General features: G+C 39.9%; 1 protein-coding gene across 1 annotated transcript; it reads right to left on the bottom strand.

The window, feature by feature from the left end:
* Positions 1 to 1243: 1243 nt before the first annotated feature.
* itpkcb (inositol-trisphosphate 3-kinase Cb) lies at positions 1244 to 19324 on the bottom strand. The gene is made up of 7 exons (XM_083552385.1): positions 18159 to 19324; positions 9637 to 9736; positions 7709 to 7922; positions 6823 to 7027; positions 5702 to 5803; positions 5438 to 5509; positions 1244 to 4112 (listed from the first exon to the last, which is right to left on the bottom strand). The coding sequence occupies exons 1-7, from the start codon at positions 19281 to 19283 to the stop codon at positions 3891 to 3893; spliced, it is 2040 nt and encodes a 679-aa protein (XP_083408511.1). The 5' UTR covers positions 19284 to 19324; the 3' UTR covers positions 1244 to 3890.
* Positions 19325 to 19494: the final 170 nt, after the last annotated feature.

Genomic DNA, 19494 nt, shown 5'->3' with positions numbered 1-19494 from the left:
TGACTGATTTTATAATCATCCAGCGTTAGAATAGGCATGCACTAAAAGGTGCTGTCGCTTTCTCTTTATTTTGTATTTTTTGTCACGTGCTTTAGAGCAGAGTGAAATTCTTACAATGCATTGTAAGAGTAACAACTCTTACTGGTGTGTACTGGAACTTAACAATGTGTCCCAAAATATGCATGCTAGATCTTCCCCAAAACTGTGTGCGAAGGAAAACGAACACTACGTGATTCAACTTTCACTCTTGAGTGTAGTGCTATTTTGAGCATATATGATTTTAGCTTCTCATATATGAGAAGCAGTAGGTGGAGCTAAGCAGGTTCCTGGAAAGACTTCTTAATTGTGACTCATTGCTCAGGACCAAACCTAAGGTCATTAATTCAGACTTACCAACAAGGAAAAAACATCTGCACTTCATTCAATTTATATATATATATATATATATATATATATATATACACACACACACACATATATATACATGTGTGTGTGTGTATATTTTATATATATATATATATATATATATATATATATATATATATATATATATATATATAAATAAATGTATATAACCATTTGTAGCTCTAGTTTACACAGAAATGGATATTTATATTTATTTTTAAGAACAAGGTATGTATAAGAAAAGGAAATGTCAGGATAAGGTCATTTTGGAAATGTACATTTTATTTTTTTTATTTAGAAGTTTTAGTTTATATTGTTTTATGGAACACTTTGGTCCTGGAAAAAAAAAAAGTTTCACCTGTTGAAATGACAATGAAGCCTCTTGACTTAAACGTTATTGCAGGCAATTTTGTGCATATCATATACAGAATGATTATAACGACCTTGTTAAAAAAAATCTTTTACATCTAATCTCTTGTGTTTAGAGTAAAGTAGTACAGTTATTTTAATCTGTAAACGATTTTCTCTGGTTGCATTTCTCTGGCAGGTGAAATGGTTTGCCTTCCTGTGGTCACTTCTGGTTGAGCAAACGTTATTTCTGCTCAAGGAAATGATGAAAGCATGAGCTTGGTCTTGCTTGCAATGGAAAAGATGTTATCATTGTTAATTTTTTTTTGTGAACTGGTAACTGTACGATTTATATCTTAAAGTCTACATTAATAAGTAACTGGATTGTAAAAGAACTATAAATTAATGAATTAGTAGTGCGTACACAACTAATTCTATACCAGTAGAAAATGTTTACCGAGCTAGCATTCTAAAGAAAAGATGAGCAGGGTCTTGCAACAGTCTTACTTCCAGTTTATTGATTCAGCATAAAAAGATGAAGGAAATGGGGGAAGAAAAAAAAAAAAAAAAAAAAAAAAGGAATGAAGCTGATTAGCAGATCTATTTATGGAAAAGTACTAGCTTGCACTTGCATTGAATTTCAAGGACTATATGATTGATTGCACTTGAATGAGTAACACTGTCATGGAATGCTGACAGACAATAGCTGGCATGTCATGCAGAACGGGTCTGGCGTATCTGTGACTGTGTTCACACTCGATGCTTGGATAAAATCGCACCAGTGTTACGATCAGAATTAATCCATGCATGGCTTCCTTCTCGTATATAGTCTGAAGTCTGTTCACCTGGTAGTTTCTATTATTGATTGTAAAATGCGATCAAAGGTTTGTCGGACCTGGTGTCCTAATGCTTTCCAAGCAGCAAACCAGATCACATGATGGTTCCTGCGGTTCTGAAGATCTTCTGATGTGAATTAATAATCGAATTTCTCATTACAATTCTGACGCTACCGCAAAGACCTGCAGAGACATGGAATTCTTTGAGGCATTTTATGAAGCAGAATAAAAAAAAATGCTTTGGAGTCAATAAAAAAAAAAAATCCATTTTGAAACATTTTCTCTGATTTTCACACAAGAAATATGGAGAAATGCTTCCGGCTTCAAAGAGGAAAAAACAATGACCGGTTCAGCCCACTGAATAATTACATCAAAACAATCTTTGAAAATCTATTTAACAATGAAAGCACCATATTATTAATGAGTGACTGATAGAATAGATGGGATAATCTGTTGATCGGAGTCTTTTTAGGCAAGAACTTTAAACCATGCCTTAAAAAGGTGCAGTTTGCCCATTAAAAAAATAAACACTTCCGGGCCTGTAACTATCCTGCAGTTCAGATCGGTAGATAAATTTTTACTTGATCATTTTGCCTTTTTCTTTTAATTTATTTCTCTCATGAGGTTTTTTCCGGACCCTAAAATCCCAGCTGAAAATCAGTTGCTTATCTCTGAATCCCCCCCCCCCCCCACACACACCTTTTCCCTTAATAGGCAATTCAGCCGAATTAGGTGCGATTGTTTACAAAAAAGTGGTTACTTGCCTCATTGGTTACTTTAAAAAAAAATTAAAAATGACAAACTGCTCCTTTAAAGTGAACTATGAACATTTCTGATCTTGATCTCCCACCAGCTATTACATTCCATTTTTAAAGAAAATGAATCAATCTTTCCACAGAGATTAAAGATTAGGATGTGCAATTCCAGTCGACACGTTTCAACACGACGCAGAGATGAGTTGAGATTTGGCGCACGCGATTATGTAAGAGCACACGTGTTACGTAACGTTCTGTCTCAATATATTTACGCTGGATCGCAGAAGACCTTTGTGGGGAAAAAATAAAATAAAATAAATAAATACAACAAACAACTTTTTTTTAAAACAATGCTTTTCACTGATTTGAAAGGTTTGGAATATTCTTCCAAGAATTTGGCTTGGCTCATATTGTACCTGTTTTTTTGGTCAGAAGGTCAAAATATTCAACCAAACATTCCAGTTAACGTCAGAGAAAAGAATTAATAAAAAAAATAAAATATAAATAAAAAAATAAGGACTAACAGACAGCAGGAGAATTACAGCAAATATCAAAAACAATACTACAATCAGTGTTTACAAAGAATAACATGCAGTGCCACAGGAAGTGACTAATGTGTTCCTAGCTCCAGTTATTATAAATGTGTACTCTGATTGTTTAAGACGACACTTGTTCTCTGGCTCCAAAATTATTTATTTAGTGTAGATCCAGTTTAGAATACTTTATGGGGGGAAAAAGAAAATAAATAAAAATGATGTGCTGCCAACTTTCGAAACTTCTGTCCATTTGAGCCCAGAAAACCAGCTGCCTGACTGAATTCAATGGCGCAATTTGACGCACCAATGTTTAAAAAGAACTCAGAAATACTGCATGATTTATGTGCTTTTGCAGGAATCATTTAGAAAAATGGGAATATTTAATGGAATTCCTATTGTTTCAGTACTTGGACCACAAATACTCATTAAAACCTGATCAAGCATCTTGCATGACGTGTGCCATTAAAACTTGTCAATGCTCAGATATTAAACTGTGGTTTAAAAAAAAAACCCAAAACCAATTACGATCCAGTATGTCCACTTTCAACCTAATTAAACGGTGTCGTAAATCAAATTACCGCAAAAGAATACAGGAAGCACAGAAATAAAAGGGTTCCTTAGAATAAAATTAAATTAGTATATTTACAATATTATAAAAATATTAATTGAGGATGAGCAGATGGATCGGTCTCCAGTGTTCTAGTGTTATCTGTACTTTCATTTTGTTTATATATAAAAAAGAAAAGAAAAAAAAAGAAAAAGAAACTGAAAAGTCTCAATTTCAAGTTCACCTTTAAAAAAAAACCGAAAAAGTTCTTTTAATCCTAGAGTCTATGAACTTTGCATACATGGTGCGTGCATCCTGCTGATCATCAGTCTGCTAAGGCACATATTTCTTCTCCTCCCTTTCATGTGCTTTCACGCAGGTTTCTTTGTTCTTTCTCCCAGCACCGAGTCGTTAGCAACTGATCTCTGGTCCTAATGTGTCCTCCGTACAGTCAGCAGATCAGTCATGGCTCGTGATACGATTTCTCCTGAATCATGGCGCTCAGGATGTCGATTAGGTTGTCGAGGCCCCAGAGGTATCCGTCCTCACGGTTGCCCTCTTTCCATGGAGTGCGATGGTCCAGGCTCTGGTTCTCCGCAATAGGCACGGTCTTTCCGAAGTCGATCATCCAGACTCGTGCCAGGCCTGAGATGTCATGGACAAAGAGCAAAGAGCTGCCAACCACCTGCAGAAGCAAAACAATTATTAACTTCATTATTGTGTGTGTTTAATATATATATTTTTTTTCTCTCTATTCTATCCATCTCTCCAACACACATTTAATCTCAATCTCAATCTCAATCTCAATCTCAATCTCTCTCTCTCTCTCTCTCTCTCTCTCTCTCTCTCTCTCTCTCTCTCTCTCTCTCTCTCTCTCTCTCTCTCTCTCTCTCTCTCTCTCTCTCTCTCTCTCTCTCTCTCTCTCTCTCTCTCTCTCTCTCTCTCTCTCTCTCTCTCTCTCTCTCTCTCTCTCTCTCTCTCTCTCTCTCTCTCTCTCTCTCTCTCTCTCTCTCTCTCTCTCTATTTTTGCCTAAACTGGTTAGTCTTATTTTAGTGTAAGTATTTCTCATACGTACAAACAAATCTTTTATTATTATTATTATTATTTTTTGCCTCTAGAAGTTTGCTACCAAAATTCCCCCCAAAAAAACTAAATAAAAAAACAACCTTTCCTAAAAAGGAATCTAAAGGTTTCCCCTGAGGTCAAGATTTGAGTTCGGTTTAAATTCAGCGTAGTATGTGTTTCGGTCACGCCCATTGCTAACAGGTGCCAAAAAAGTTAAACACACAGGCGTGCAAGCTTCATAGGCAAACAATGGCAGTAGAAAGGGTTGGACGGAAGAGCTTAGTGCCTTTAAACATAGCGCAGTCATAAGATGCCACCTTTTACAACTCGGTTTGGGAAATGTTTACCCAGCTAAGCGGTGCATCTGCTCAGTCTACTGCACACTGCTGTTACTGTGAAATGGAAGCATCTAAAAGCAACAACAGCTGCAGAGCCACTGAGTGCAGAAGTACGTGGGTAAAAATGGCTAAAGATGCAGTCACTAAACGCCAAACTACTTCTGGAAACGTCAGCAGTGCATGAGAAGTGTCGCTAAAAAGATTTCCATGGCTGAGCAGCTGCACAGCAACCTAAAAAAAAAAAAACCCCACTATATGCAATGCCAATTAAGGGCTGGAGTGGTGTAAAGAAACAGTCACTGGGCTTTGAAATATGTTTTCAGAGGTGACTAATCATTTTTCACTATCCAGCAGTCTGATTGATCAATCGGAGAGCCAACAGTAACATTTTGTGGAGGCGGGGTTATTAATGTGGATCTGCTTTTCAGGGTTTGAGCTTATTTGATGAGTAGTGCAGAGAAACGTCTACAAATAACATTATTATTGTTCTAGAATGGGACTTTTAAAAATCTTGTTTAGCTGTGATGGTCAGATGTCCACATAGTGCATCTGAAACGATGCTCTTCATTAGTATAGTAAGAACAAGTACAGCATAGGAGGACTCACCTCATGTGTCCGGAAGAACTCGGATTTCTCTAGCACACCTCGCAGTTCGTCTAGCCTCAGTAAATAACTCCTCTGCCATGACGGAGCAAAAACCAAACATTCACAAAATAAGAATTCACTCATTTCATCTCAGAGCTGTGGAATTGACTTGAATAACACAGATGACGAAATCATTGAGTTGCATGTGGTTAATCTATTTAAACTTCCCAAGAGGAAGTCTGAAACATTCGGTAATTGTTAACCATCTCACTGAAGCAGACGTACCAGGAGCTGTGTGTTTCCATCCACAAAGTCCTCCAAGGCTTTCATAACCTGTTCTCTGTGCTTTGTCCTTTTAAAGTTGGTGTTGCAGGTGCCGTCGGCTTTCTGCGCAAAAAAAATTAAAAAAAAAATAAAAGATTGTGTGATTGAAACTAGGTAACACGGTTTTACATGCATTGTTGCTTGGGCCGAAAAAACAAGATCATTAGGTTGCACTAACCACAAAACCAGAGCGGCTGGAAAACAATGGTCATTTGCAAGTGTCCCATCAGCCACTTTCCATTTAGAGACAACTGAAGCGACGCTTTCATACATATCTAGACCATGAGCTATCATTTGCCTACTACACATGCACCATTCGTGTCACCGTTTCTAGTTCCTTTTTTAACGCCGAAAAAAGATCGTACACAAATGACATTTTTCCTTTGAATTGTTTACAGCAATTAGCTTCTTAATAGACTGCTGAATTACTGACTCTGATTAGTCAGGGTGTGGATTCATTATCCATAACGAGTTGCAAGGCTGAAAATCGCACTATAGTGATGCAGTTACTTTTAATATGTTGTTATTTCCATAGCAACAGCTCGTACGCACGAGCTTAAGCTGGACACTCCAAAAGTGTAATGTTGATATGGTGATGTTTATTTGGTATTTTGTAGTCTACACGTTTGAAGTCTCCAGTTTCAGTGCTGTGTAACAGTCAAAAGTAAAGCTCCAGCTTCTACTAATATGATGGGATTACAAACATGATGCATTTGTTGTTACTATCAAGAGGGGAGAAGAAAAAAAAAAAAAAAAAAAAACACACCCCACAACCCTGGATGACAGACTTCTGACTGATAATGAAATTCAAGTGATAACAGGAACTTTTGTTTGATGGATTATAAAGTAATGATTTCCACAGGCACCTACGCTGAAAGGTTTCTCGAGATATGATTTTACTTTTAAATACCAGGCAAGGCACCTGAGATCAGTCCAAAGAAAACAGGGGAAATCTGAGCAACACCTTAACACACAAACAAACCCTCGTAAAGAGAGATGAATATCCAAAACTATAGCCTCTGACTAATTGAAAGATCAGCTCAAGCTGCATATGTGCGAGTGTGTTAAGAATATCTCCTCACCTTGATGCCCTCGATACGGAAGCCGAGTGTGGCCGTGGAACTGAGAGTTTCTCTCCACTGCATGTAGCGTGGTTTCAGAATGGCTTGCTGAGTCTTCTCTTCTGGGGTCGGGGCATCGGGGTCCACCGCCACCATCTTCTCATACATGTCCCTCCTCAATTTGGGCCGCTCACGAGCTTTCACCAGATCCTCCTCCAAATACGTTCTAGGGATGACACGCAGTTTAAAAAAAAAAAAAAAAAAAAAAAAAAAGGGTTACGAATTGAGGACATTGGTGCATGTAGAAGACCTTTCAATTGAATTGTTTTATGTCTTTGGAAAGAGTCTCAAAAGTCAGTGCTTTTGTAAGTATTTGAGGTAATGCTGATGGGTATCAATTACATGGAAAAAATGTGAATCGCATCTCGATGCATAGTCAACGATACGATTCATATGAAGCAGCTTACTGATGCGATCCACCCCTGTTATGATGCAATAGGAAAGAAAAAAAAAAAGGATGCGATTCAATGTGCTACAGATAGTTCGTTTTTATTTCTTTGGTTTAGACAGACAGCAAAATTATAAGTTTACTTAAGTGCCTTTCAACTTCTTATGCCGTCTTTCACAAACAGGCCTTTGTAGTGCCCCCCATCGCTGCCATAATAATCAATATACTATGTGACTAAGGATCCATCCAGTCATACTATATACATATATAATATAAATTATGCAAGAAAAATACCCATCATCATTTCATTCATGAATAGTCAATAGTCCTTCATGTCCCATCACCTAATTATATTTTACTCCTCACTTATTGAATTTCTTTTCTAGAACTTTCTCAGTGGTTATATCATAATTCAAAAACATCAGACTACCAGTGTGCCTTGATCCTCTTTAATCTCACCTGCTGCCCATCTTGCAGTCCATGATCGATGGAGAATTGAAGTCAGCCAGCAGGTCGTCCATCAGGTTGTAGTCCTGATCGTCTTTCCTCACCACGCCGTAGTATCCTGGCACGTATGGCCTGAGCGAGTCAGTCATCAGCTGCTGCAGGCACTGCTGCTCGCACAAACAAAACTTCTTCATCAATCTTCCATATTCTCCAGCCTGGAAGTTACCTACAACAACAACCCAAAAAACAAACATGTTTAAGAAGCAGAATTACTTAAAAGGGCACCTAACAGTGCATGGGATCAAAAAACCAAAAACAACACCCAACTCACCCCAACACATTGGTCTCACATCTGATGAAAGTTATGTATGTTTTTGGCAGTTTTTTTCTCACAGATGTGGCTGGCTTGCCTAATGTAAATGTATTTGAGGAAGTTCTTCCTCTTGCGCACATGCTAATCTTCGACGCAATCATATTGTTTAAAAACAACAAACAAAAAAAAAAACGAATTTCACATTACACACTTTTTAAACACGACCAAATGATAGCTTTCTACCCAACAATTACACTTAATATTTGGGATTGTTTGGTGAATTTAATGTGAGGTACAAATATGTAAAACATTGGCATTACTGGTATGGCAGCATTTTATTGGAAACCGTAGAGAAAATCTTAGATACTAAAAGTAACTGTTCAGTTACTAAGCATACAACTCCTATGTAATACGATCAAACAGGACTTTCAAAAGAACTTATATTTTGCACATAGTAATTTAACATTAACTATTTGAATATATAACCATCAACATGTACATTTCCTACTTATCTCTCTAAACACATTTCCCAGTAACTCCTTTGAAAATACAGTGGAAATGGTCAAACGTTGGTAAGTTCTGTACATGGTAAGTAAACTAACTATTCTTGTGACTTTTCTCGTTAATAATATTTACCTTTTACTATGTAGTAGCTACTCAAATATCTACTGAAGTGCGATTTACTTAAACTGGCATCATCTCATTGAAGTTGAGTGAGATCAGGATTGTTGAAAAGGTAAAATTTTGGTTTCAGACCAAAAAAATAAAAAAAAAGGAAAAAGTTGTAAACGTGTAGAGACAGAACATGCATGAAACATGTGTCTTTTCATTTATACATTAATTTCTGAAGTAAAATGGACTGGAAAATACCACATTTTTAAGCTAATTACTTCCTATACATTTACACTTAAGACGTAGGCACCCACATGCCCTTTACATATTACTTACTGTAAAATTAAAATGTTAGTGAGTTTTCCACCCTGTTCTCAAACTAGAGTGCCTCCTTTCCAATAATCTAGATTACTAGATAATATTTTGTTTGATTTTAATCCTGTTTCCTAGTTTTTTTTTTCTCTCTGGGAAATAGCAGCGTTTGCACGTGAACGTGTTTATCTTCCTATCTGGAGCTGAATTATTGTTCCGCAGAAGGTGCGTGATCACTTCTGTTGCAGCGCATCGAAAGTAGATTTCAACCCTATGGCAATGAAATGTTTACGATTGCAGAGCCGGTTCCTATTCTTAAGAATTTGTATTTTCTGTGGAAACGGGTAACTGATTACTCCATATTCAGTATTAAATAAGAATTTTTTTTATAATATATATATTTTTAGGTACATTTTACTGTAATTCTACATAATTTAGGATTACTATTATATTTTAACACACACACACACACACACACACACACACACACGTCTATAAAACGAGCATTTTCCTAAAAAGTCCTGATTTTCCTTTTCTCATCGTTACTCCTGGTTAAAAATAAAACCATATCCACCGAGATCTTTCTTATTATGAGGGACTACATAGACAAGTTCTTTTAAATACACAATGCCACTGCTTGTTCACATCTGTAAAAAGAAGAGTGGAAGTGGGATTGAGAAAGGACATGATGTTGAGGTAGTACCTGCGTGGCCGGCTAACTGCACCCATGGGTAGTGCTTCTTATAGGACACCATGAAGGGTGTGAGGTGCACCATGCTTTTTAGCTTTCTCCACGATCTTGACTAAAGGAAAAAAAAACAAAACAAATTTTTAGACAATGTAATGACAGAATACTTTGCAGAGTTGTTGTGCGTGTGTGGTTTGGTTAGGCCTGCGTGAAGCAGCCGTTTGAGTGAATGAACCTGGCAGAGGTCTGTATTTACTGTGTCCGAGTGAAAGGCTGCAGATCCACCAGAGCGCTCTAACCGTAAACACTTACACAGCTGGAGCCTTTACTGTAACACACATCACTGCTGTGTGTCCGATCAAACATTGACCAGCCAGTGTGAGTTTCTGTACACAACACTGTCACTGAGTCAATTTCCCAGGGCTGGGAACAAAAGCGTCTGTACTCACACTTTCTCGGACATGACGACAAAAGAGAAGAAAAAAAAAAAAGGCGCGACGTGTTTCAGGACACTGCGGTATCGATTACTTGCAAATGATTACTTCAGGCAACGATTACGTGTGAGGAAATAACAGCTGACTGTGTTTGTGTGTGCATGTGTATTAAGAAGTCCGAATGGAGGTAATGAATGCGGCATGTCCCTGTTCAGGTTTTAAGTCACACAGCTCATTGGAAAAAAAGTTCAAATCCATGTGTGCCTTAGTGGCTCAACCAGTTCACTGAATTGCAACACAAAGGCCACAAGGGGTTGAGAACAAACGCATGAAGAGACTACAGGCCTTCCGCAAATTTATGAAGAAAGTCACTGTCCTTTGGACAGTTTGCGTCAAAAAACACCGACTGCACGACCACAAAACAACATTTAAACACACAATGTTCCCATGTAAAGAGCTGGAGCGCTTCTTCGTTTAAAAATTGTGAAATATTTATTTACTTTAGGTGTCTCTAGGTCACCACACAGACCAGATCTGATGCCGGAATCCACAAATAAAAAAAAATATAAATAATAAAACAAATGTACATAGAATGCCTGTGAAGTGTGGAAATGTTCATTTAGCTTATATGCAGCAATCTAGTTAAGAGCTAAAAACACAGGAATGGACAGTGAATGACTAAAGATCTGTAGACAGGAGTCCAAATTTGACAGTCTCTTTTACACAAGAACTTAGACAGAACAGGAGAGATGTTATCAGACTGAATCAATGGCAAAAAAAAAAAAAAAGATTTTTAGACATTGTAATGACAGGATACTTTGCCGAGTTGTGCGTGTGTGTGGTTTGTTCAGTCCTGCAGGAAGCAGCTGTTTGAGTGAATTAACCTGGCAGAGGTCTGTATTTACCGTGTCCGAATGAAAGAATGCAGATCTACCAGAGCCCTTTAACCATAAACACACTCACAGCTGTAGCCTTTACTGTACTGACACTGAACTTATGTAATACAGAGAACAGGGGAGATGTCAGACTGCATCACACCTACAATCAAACATAAAAGTTTTGGAGCAGTGAAAGTTTGGAGCTTTATATTCTATACTTTAAACAACATGCAATTCTGTCTGGACTGCAGCAAACTGGAACCGACGTCAACATAACCAAGACAATGAGCTGAAGCGTACGTCCAAGCTCCTCAAGTGTTTAGATAGCAAATAATCGACTGGAGTGAGACACATTATGGAATGGCCTGGCCAGTAACCGCACCTAAATCCTAATAAACTGCTCTGGGTTGAACTGGATTGTAAGGTCAGAAAGAAATCTTCAACTAGTGGAGATCCAACTGGAAACTTTTACAAGAGGAATGGCAAAGTATTTCAGCTGAATGGTTAGAGAAATTAACTGTAAATCTGTTATGCTTATTCAAGATTTTTCAATAAAAAAAAAGGGGAACTGCACATTTATATATTTGTTTGGTCAAAGTAAATCTTAAACACAAGGAACATACTTGTGCCTCGCAAAACCCCCCCCAAAAGACCAAATGTTTCGAGTTCTGAATATTAAGAAGTTAATCTCTGAATATTACAAGGAATCAAAATGTTACAAATGCATGAGATTATTATTATTACTACAATAAAAAGAAGAATGAACTAGATTTACATCATGGTTACAAAACTTAAAGCAAACTAATATTTTCACTATTAACATCCTTTCATACACAAATGATCTATGGAAATGAAAGAATGAAGGAAAGAAAATCAGTGAATGTGATGCACTGCAGTGATTTGTAGAGACCACAGCTCTCAACACACAATTCTCCATGTATATTTATGTACACAAATTATTTTACTATTAAATACAATCAAATTAACCACATAGCAATGTACTGCTCCTACACACACACACTTGCAGAGCCTCTCCCTCCCACTGTATGTGGGCATAAAACCTCACGCACACACACACACACACACACACACACACACACACACACACACAACAGGGCTTGCATAATAACAATGGCGTGCTCGTGGGCACGCCTACACACTTCTGAAATCTTCCACATGCTGGTCGGATTTTTTCATTTTTTCCTCTTCAAACACGTCAGATGCTCCAATACAACTTTTCTTACATAAGACACACACACACACGTTTATTAATATGGACTAGTCATTGTATGATTAACAGTTGTTTACAGCGCAGGTCACTGCACTCACCTCTGTACTGTTCAGAGGTGTGTAAATGAGGGGGGTATTAGAGTCTGTGTTTCAGAATTCAAAACAGAAGCGACGAGTGTGTGTGCGCGTCGCATCCGAGCTCCTGCATGTATATTCTCTTTCTCCTTTATTTAACTCCTGTGTTTGACCTGTCATGCTAATCTAATCACTAGTCATTCATTCAAGATAACACAAAACAGAGCCTTTTCACCTACTGTATGTGGGCAAGAAAAAAAAAAACCTTCCGAACACACCCCTTGTCAGTTTCCGCTAATGATTTTAAAACGTTACAGCTCTATCTCCACCTGTGACGAGGCCCTCACCCAGAAGACTCCTGAGAATCGCGAATTTTGGATATTTAACATACCAAAATGATAGAATAGAATAAATGTCTCCTTCCACAAAACATCACATCAACAGACCGTTGAAAGCAGAATCTGCGATGGAAGTCCCTGTGAAAAAGGCGTTACTATAGAAACAATGTGCTCAGGGGAGTAGATACATATATCTCAGTCAGCATACGGTCAGAGCTTCCGTTACAGAAAGCAACTTCTGACAACAAGGATCAAGATTTCCCAACAGTCGCTTACCCCAAACACATGCGCGCGCGCACACACACACGCATAATTACATACATCTTTTTCCTTCTTAATCGTCATCCCCTGCCATTACTGAATGACGAACCCAGTCAACGGCTGTCTTGCTGAATTCGGCGCCAGCACAAGATTCCACTCCAGAGGTCAAAGCTGTTATTCATAGCAGCTGTTTCGCAAAAACAGGAAGATCTGTGTGAGGGGCTTGAATCCTGAGTGCAAATCATGTGACCATGCAGCTCAACTGTGCACATAAACGTACAGCTCTAAACCTGACCGTTTTTTTTTTACAGCAAACACGCCTTGCTCACACGTTACCTCTTTACTGGAGGTACTGAACCCTAATATTGGAACAAATCTTTTTATTCCTGTATTATGCAAATTGCAATATATTTGAGGCATTATGGATTGTATTACCAAAAAAAAGTGACTATCATTTAACGCACTAAACAGCATATGAGGAAGCTGAAGGTGATGAAGTGGCCAAATATGTCTCCAGACCTGATCCCTATTGAGCACCTGTGGGGAATCCTCAAGCTGAAGGTGGAGAAGCACCATGTGTCTGACAGTGATGTCCTGGTGGAGGAGTGGAATTCCATGCCCAGGAGGATTAAGGCAACACACACACACACACACACACACACACACCCCTCCCCCCCGGCTGAACTCACACTTACCCGACTCGGTTCCTAAAGTGTGATATCCAGTTTGCTGAACAGATGGAATGTTTTATTTGCTGATGTTTCAGTCTAAGACTTTAGGCTGAGGGCAGATTCGTCCCCACCCACTGCTAAATCCTGGTGTGTGTTGACTTGTTCTACCCTTTTTCCACTCCTCCTACTCTCTACCCCCAGTCTCCCCACATCCAAATGTCCTTTACGTCTTTCTTCAATCACTCAAACATGTACGAGCTCGCAGGCAGCAAACCGGACAACTAGTGTTCACGTGAGAGAGCGACACCGATCCCATTCCTTTCGCATTTGTGAGATTTCCTCTACTGTCTGGAAGAACGAGGGGGAGGTTAAGGCACAGCTTAATTACAGTGCCTAAGAGCTTGATAATATCACCAACCACATCACATGCTCACGTTTACATGCATTAGTATGTGGTGTCGTTTATTTTGTGGCATGTGTGTGTGTGCGTGTGTGCGTGCGTTGGGGGTTGTCAAGCAAAACATTTATGCAACATGAGCAGAACTTTCCCTACGCCCAGTGTAGTCTTTTCTATCAAAACAACTGAAGGAGGGGGAAAACTGCGATGAGACAGAAATTAATGATATGGGGTTGGGCATGGGGAATTTGACAGACCTTTTAACAATTTAAAGAGAAAATAAAAGAGAAAGAAAGAAAGAAAGAAAGAAAGAAAGGGTGAAGGGGAACAACAACAACCTGTCACACCATATATGGCTTCAAAGAAGGCAAGTGACAAGGCAACTCCCACAATTCAATTTTCCATGACACGCTGTTTGACTGAAGGGCCGCTGTTGGCGTGTCTATGCAAGTCTGCAGGTGGTGGAAATATAAGAAAGTTGGGTCACGTTGGTCTACAGCTCGCAGCATCAATAGGAAGAAGGCAAGAAACCGCTAACCAGGCCAGGGGTTATCATCCCATCATGATTTACTGATAAGACACAATGCAGAAAATGATCTGGACCTGGACAAGACTGCTTTCTAGCATGCATTCGTGTGTGCATGCATGCAAGGAGAGAGAATAAAAAAAAAAAAAAAAGAAAAAGAAGTGTTTTTTTCAAATGACACCTTCCTGTACTTGCACCACGTGTTACCTCTCTGCACTGCAGCTACACCACAAACAATAAGGGAACAAAAAACACAATCTGTTGTCTCTGCAAAACTCTGACATAGGACTTTAAAAACATGAAATCTACCTCACAGTTCAAAAGCGAGAGACAAAACAACTGAGTTATGCAGTGAAACATGACGACATTACACACAAACATTACATTTAAATTGTTGTAAACTACTAGTACGAGTGACAAGATACCAACACTGACATGGCCAGGTGAAAATATATATATTTATAGTTTTTTTTTGACAAAGAAGGATAAATCATAATGACAAGGTTACAGTCCGATCGTGCAGCAATTCCTGCTGTATTTTTGTGTACACACACACACTGCATTTTACCATTTATACTCACATCTGATGTTGTGGAACATGGTCATAAAAAGACCTAGTTCCTGTTATTCAGTTTAGAGCTGTTATAATTACACTGGTTTCCCCACCGAGTGCTTTTTCTCTCTCTCTCATCCAGTTAACAAGACTTACAAATAATAAAACCTTCTACGATACTAACAAACGTCTGCACATTAAAAACAACTGCTTCATTTCTCACTGTTAGCAAAAACACAGAAAACTTCCAAAAACTTTTTTTTTTTTTTTAACCCATTACCTGTTCATTTAGTGTCCAGTATTAAATCTCCTCATTAAAACTATAGACGCGCCAACATATTGCACTTCTTAACATAAAATTCCTGAAAATCCATGATTAAAGTAATGATTTTTTAGAAACGCTGAACGGTCAGCATCAAGAACTCAGTACTTCAGTGCTGTAGTATCATTGAAGAAACGATTTGACTGCCAAAGGGCAATTCAGACTTTCAATAAAATACAAATCGTTTAAAAATATTTTTTTTAAAGCGAATAAAAATTCTTTCAAATTACATCAACTGGCACAAATCTTTGTTTCATAAATGTAAAATATTTGGTTCTTTTGTTTGGAACTACAATCATGTTTGAGCGACACTGGATGGATCGGTTACATTCCTTATGCATGGAATTAAAATAAATTTCCAATAAAAATAGTTTCCAGGAAACGGTGAATCTCTTGCGTCCAGGAGTCAGACGACCTTTGATGCAAATCAATTTTGTAACGAAGACTGGCGATTCTGGTTTGCGCTTTTAATTGCTGCGTCAGTTTACAGATCGCCTGGCGAACGAGACCTCCTTGGTCATTGTTCGTGGCGTGTAGATCGAGCAGGTCCGAGTTACTAACAGGAACTGCTGGTGTATATGGTGGAAAGTCACATCAATAATTGAGATAAGATCATGCAGGAAGAGGAATGTGAACAGTCGAACCAGACCTGCTGTGCTGTAGAATTACATGATTTTTGCTTTTAAATCAATTTTTTTTCCTAGAAATTGTTGCAAATTTCTTCATGTCTAATAGAAAATTAGCGAAAAGAAGGAATCGGCATTTAATCTCCAGCTCCTGACTCCCACAAGTAATAAAGTATCACAGACGCACACTAAGCCCACAAACATTCTCATATCCTCATGCAGGCCTTCGTGTATTTTTTAGGAAATACCGCAGAGAGCAATTTCTGAATACGTGAATAATTTATTCAATTGCTACAATAAAGAAAGAGTCAGCACAGTGCAGGAAAGGCCACTCTCAAATGACCGGTGTTGACCTCGTTGCATTTCACGAGATTGTAAATCTTGAACACGACCATTTATGATTTTACGAGACACACAATACGAAACACAGCCCTCGAGTCAAGGTTGCGTCAGGAGTACAGATTGAACTTGTTTTGTGTAGCAGAAGGTGATACAGAAAACACAGCATTGTGTTCAGAGTGAAGAGATAGCAGGAGAGCTACGATTACGCTCCTCACACAGTAAACACTGCATTACCCATACCCAGCCCTGCATGCTATCGCTGTTTGGGAGAGTCTAATCCCTGACCCTTGACCCCAAAAGCTGCTTAACTGCATAGATATAAAGTCAGATTGTAATTCCCAAAGAGTTCCTTTTTTTTCCCCCTCCTGCATCCGAACTCCTGTCTGTAAAATGGTTCGTTTCTCAAGAATCAGCTGACATTTCTCCCCCCCCCAATTTGTCACTCGGCCCAGAACTTCGAAAATGTTCCAAGAGTCAACGCTTTGGCGTTTAGGCCACGAGTTGCTCATCACTAAATGATTCCATTTTTCATTTCGAGCTCATCACATGACAAAAATGGGCATTGTGGTTCACTGTATTAGGGATGTAAATGAACAGGAAAAAAAAAAAAAATTATTCACACAGAAAAAACCCCAAAAGGAACATACAAATATGATGCCTGCTAATGTTCTCCCCCTCCTGAATACGGTCTTTCTGAACTCTAAAACAAATCATAATTACTATCAGACATCTACAACTTTCCTAATGTTTAGGAAATAAATAAATGGACTTGCTGCTCCAATACAGTGATTCAGATAATCACATTAGACAGAACACTTTCCAGAAAAGTGCACCAGACGTCTAACTGAAGCCACTAATAAACGCTAGTACAGATATTCAAATAATTGATCAGATACATTACTACGAAGGGGTATTTCTAGGAAACTGACAACCCCCGTTTTTTAAGCAACTGTTTGACTTGGCAGCTTGTAGAGACATAAAGCCTCAGTTTGCGTGCACACCAGTAGGAAGAACGCGGTGGATGAATCCCACTGTGTTGTTCTCTTTGCACACAAAAAAACAGCTGTCTGATGTGGGTCATTATGCTAATGATTGTTATTAGGTGAATCAGACAGTGTGTGCGGTTTGTGATCCGGCATTGGCTAATCAACTCCTGGTTCTGTGACAGACTGGGAGATTAGTGTGTGTACTGTGGAGCAGAAATGTAGGCAGCAAGTGGGAGTGCCATGTGTCTCACCTGCTGCTGATGGTGATGATGGGATGACATGCTGTGTAAACAATGTACTCCGATTTCACTTCCCTCTACTGTAAAATCGTGTGTATTATTGCCATCATCATCATCATCATCACACAAGATTCAGAGCCTATCCCAGGAACACTGAAGAATAACACATACCCTGGATGAAACCTCAGGCTATCTAAATCACACCTAAGGGGAAAATCCATGTCCCCAATCCAACTAGGCACATTGCTAGGAAATGTGGAAGAAACCATAAAACCCTGAGTGAAGCCAAGCAGAAACACAAGAACCAAAAGTCCCACCCACAGCCATCCACACACACACGCGCACACGCACACGCACACTCACAGCATGACAAAAATGCTGTCATTTATTCCTCTATTGTGTGTGTGTTACGAAAACAGAAAGAAGCACTCATGAGGAAAGTCTGACACGAGTTGCTCTCAGGAGATAAAATGAGACACTCCTGAGCCAAAAACAAAAGTGCAAATAGAAAGACTATACTTTGAAAAATAGAAAAAAAAAATAAAAAATTTGTGGCTTTAACATTTTTGCATAAATGAAAGCATGTGTTAAAATGTGGTGATTGTAAACTCATGCAACGATCAGCAGTAATGACAGACCCCCCACATGTCCACACTCACCCGGGACAGCGCATTCGGACTGCCGAAAGACTCGTGCGTTCTGGGGGACAGGCTGGTGGGCTCGACGTCGCTCCCGGTTATGTCGTCCTCAGACTCCTCGAACGAGGACGCGGATGAGAGTCCAGCCGAGGACGAGCTGGAGAGCTTGCGGAGCGAGACGCGTGGGGTAGGAGAGCCTCCACACCCACTGTCCGAGTACGGAGACTCGTGGCCGGGCTGCAGGTCCAGCGACAAGGCGCCGAAGCTCAGCGGGTACTCGGCGACCTCCACGTCCTCCGGTTGACTCGGACTCGGATCGTGGGTCACAATGAGTCTCGGGATGGTCCCGGGAAACCCGTGGTACTCCATTAAACCCTCGCCATGGACGTATTCCTGTTCGGGAGAGATCAGCTCGTGATCGGAGTTCTCGCTTCGGCGCGGTGAGGACGTCTGGACGGCCGGTGGAGTTTTGGTGTGGAGATGTGGAGGAACGAGGAGTCTGCTCGTTATATAAGAGTGAATCTGCGGCTCTGGTTTGATGGTTGGATGATTGTCTTCTGGGAATGGACCAGAGTGGATCGGAGTGAACAGCCGAAACGCTCCTGTGCCATCGAAACCAATAGCAACTCTTTCTCGGGGTTCTTCCATGTTCAGAGCTGAGCTGCTCCACTCATGGTTCTTCTCCTGCTCCTCCGCAGCTGCTCGCTCTCCGCGTTTTGAGTCGCTGTTATCATCCCACTCGACGCTACTGAAGCCCGCGTCGATGGCTACATTTGTTCCCTCGCTCGAAATCCCTTCAAAGTTGACGACAGAACGGCCGGAAGTCCGCGCGTCACCAGGGGCGGCGGTTCGGTCCGTATCCGAGCCTCTGCCACTATCCAGCGACTTCCTCTGTCCGTCTAACTGCGCGTGCTCCTCCAACACGCTCTCGAACGCGTGACGCCGGTACGACTCAAGCCTCGGGAGCTGCTCGTTTTTCATTGAATTCTTGTCCGACCGGTGGCTCCTGATCCCCAAACACCCAGATCCGCAAACTTGTATCGCTTTCCTTCTCGCGTTTCCGCTCCCCCGGACTGAAGGCGCTGTCGAGTACGACACCGCGCATAGAGAATGCGATTGACCCATCCTGCGTGCCGTAGTCCACATCAATCAGCCTCTGCCTTTAACTCTGTCCGGATACCAAAACAGCTTCCTATTGGCTACATAGTGCACTAAGTAGTGTGTGACTGTGTGTGTGTGTGTGTGTGTGTGTGTGTGTGTGTGTGTGTGTGTGTGTGTGTGCTACCCACTGTTCATAAACCACTATAGTGCACACATGTAGGAAGTGAAAAGACGTTTGTATCTCAGCCTTTGTCGC

This window comes from Silurus aristotelis (assembly GCF_946808225.1).
Source record: "Silurus aristotelis genome assembly, chromosome: 10".
Classification (NCBI taxonomy): Eukaryota; Metazoa; Chordata; class Actinopteri; order Siluriformes; family Siluridae; genus Silurus; species Silurus aristotelis.
Note: the sequence above shows the minus strand (reverse complement) of the source record. Positions and strands in the feature narration are given on the sequence as shown.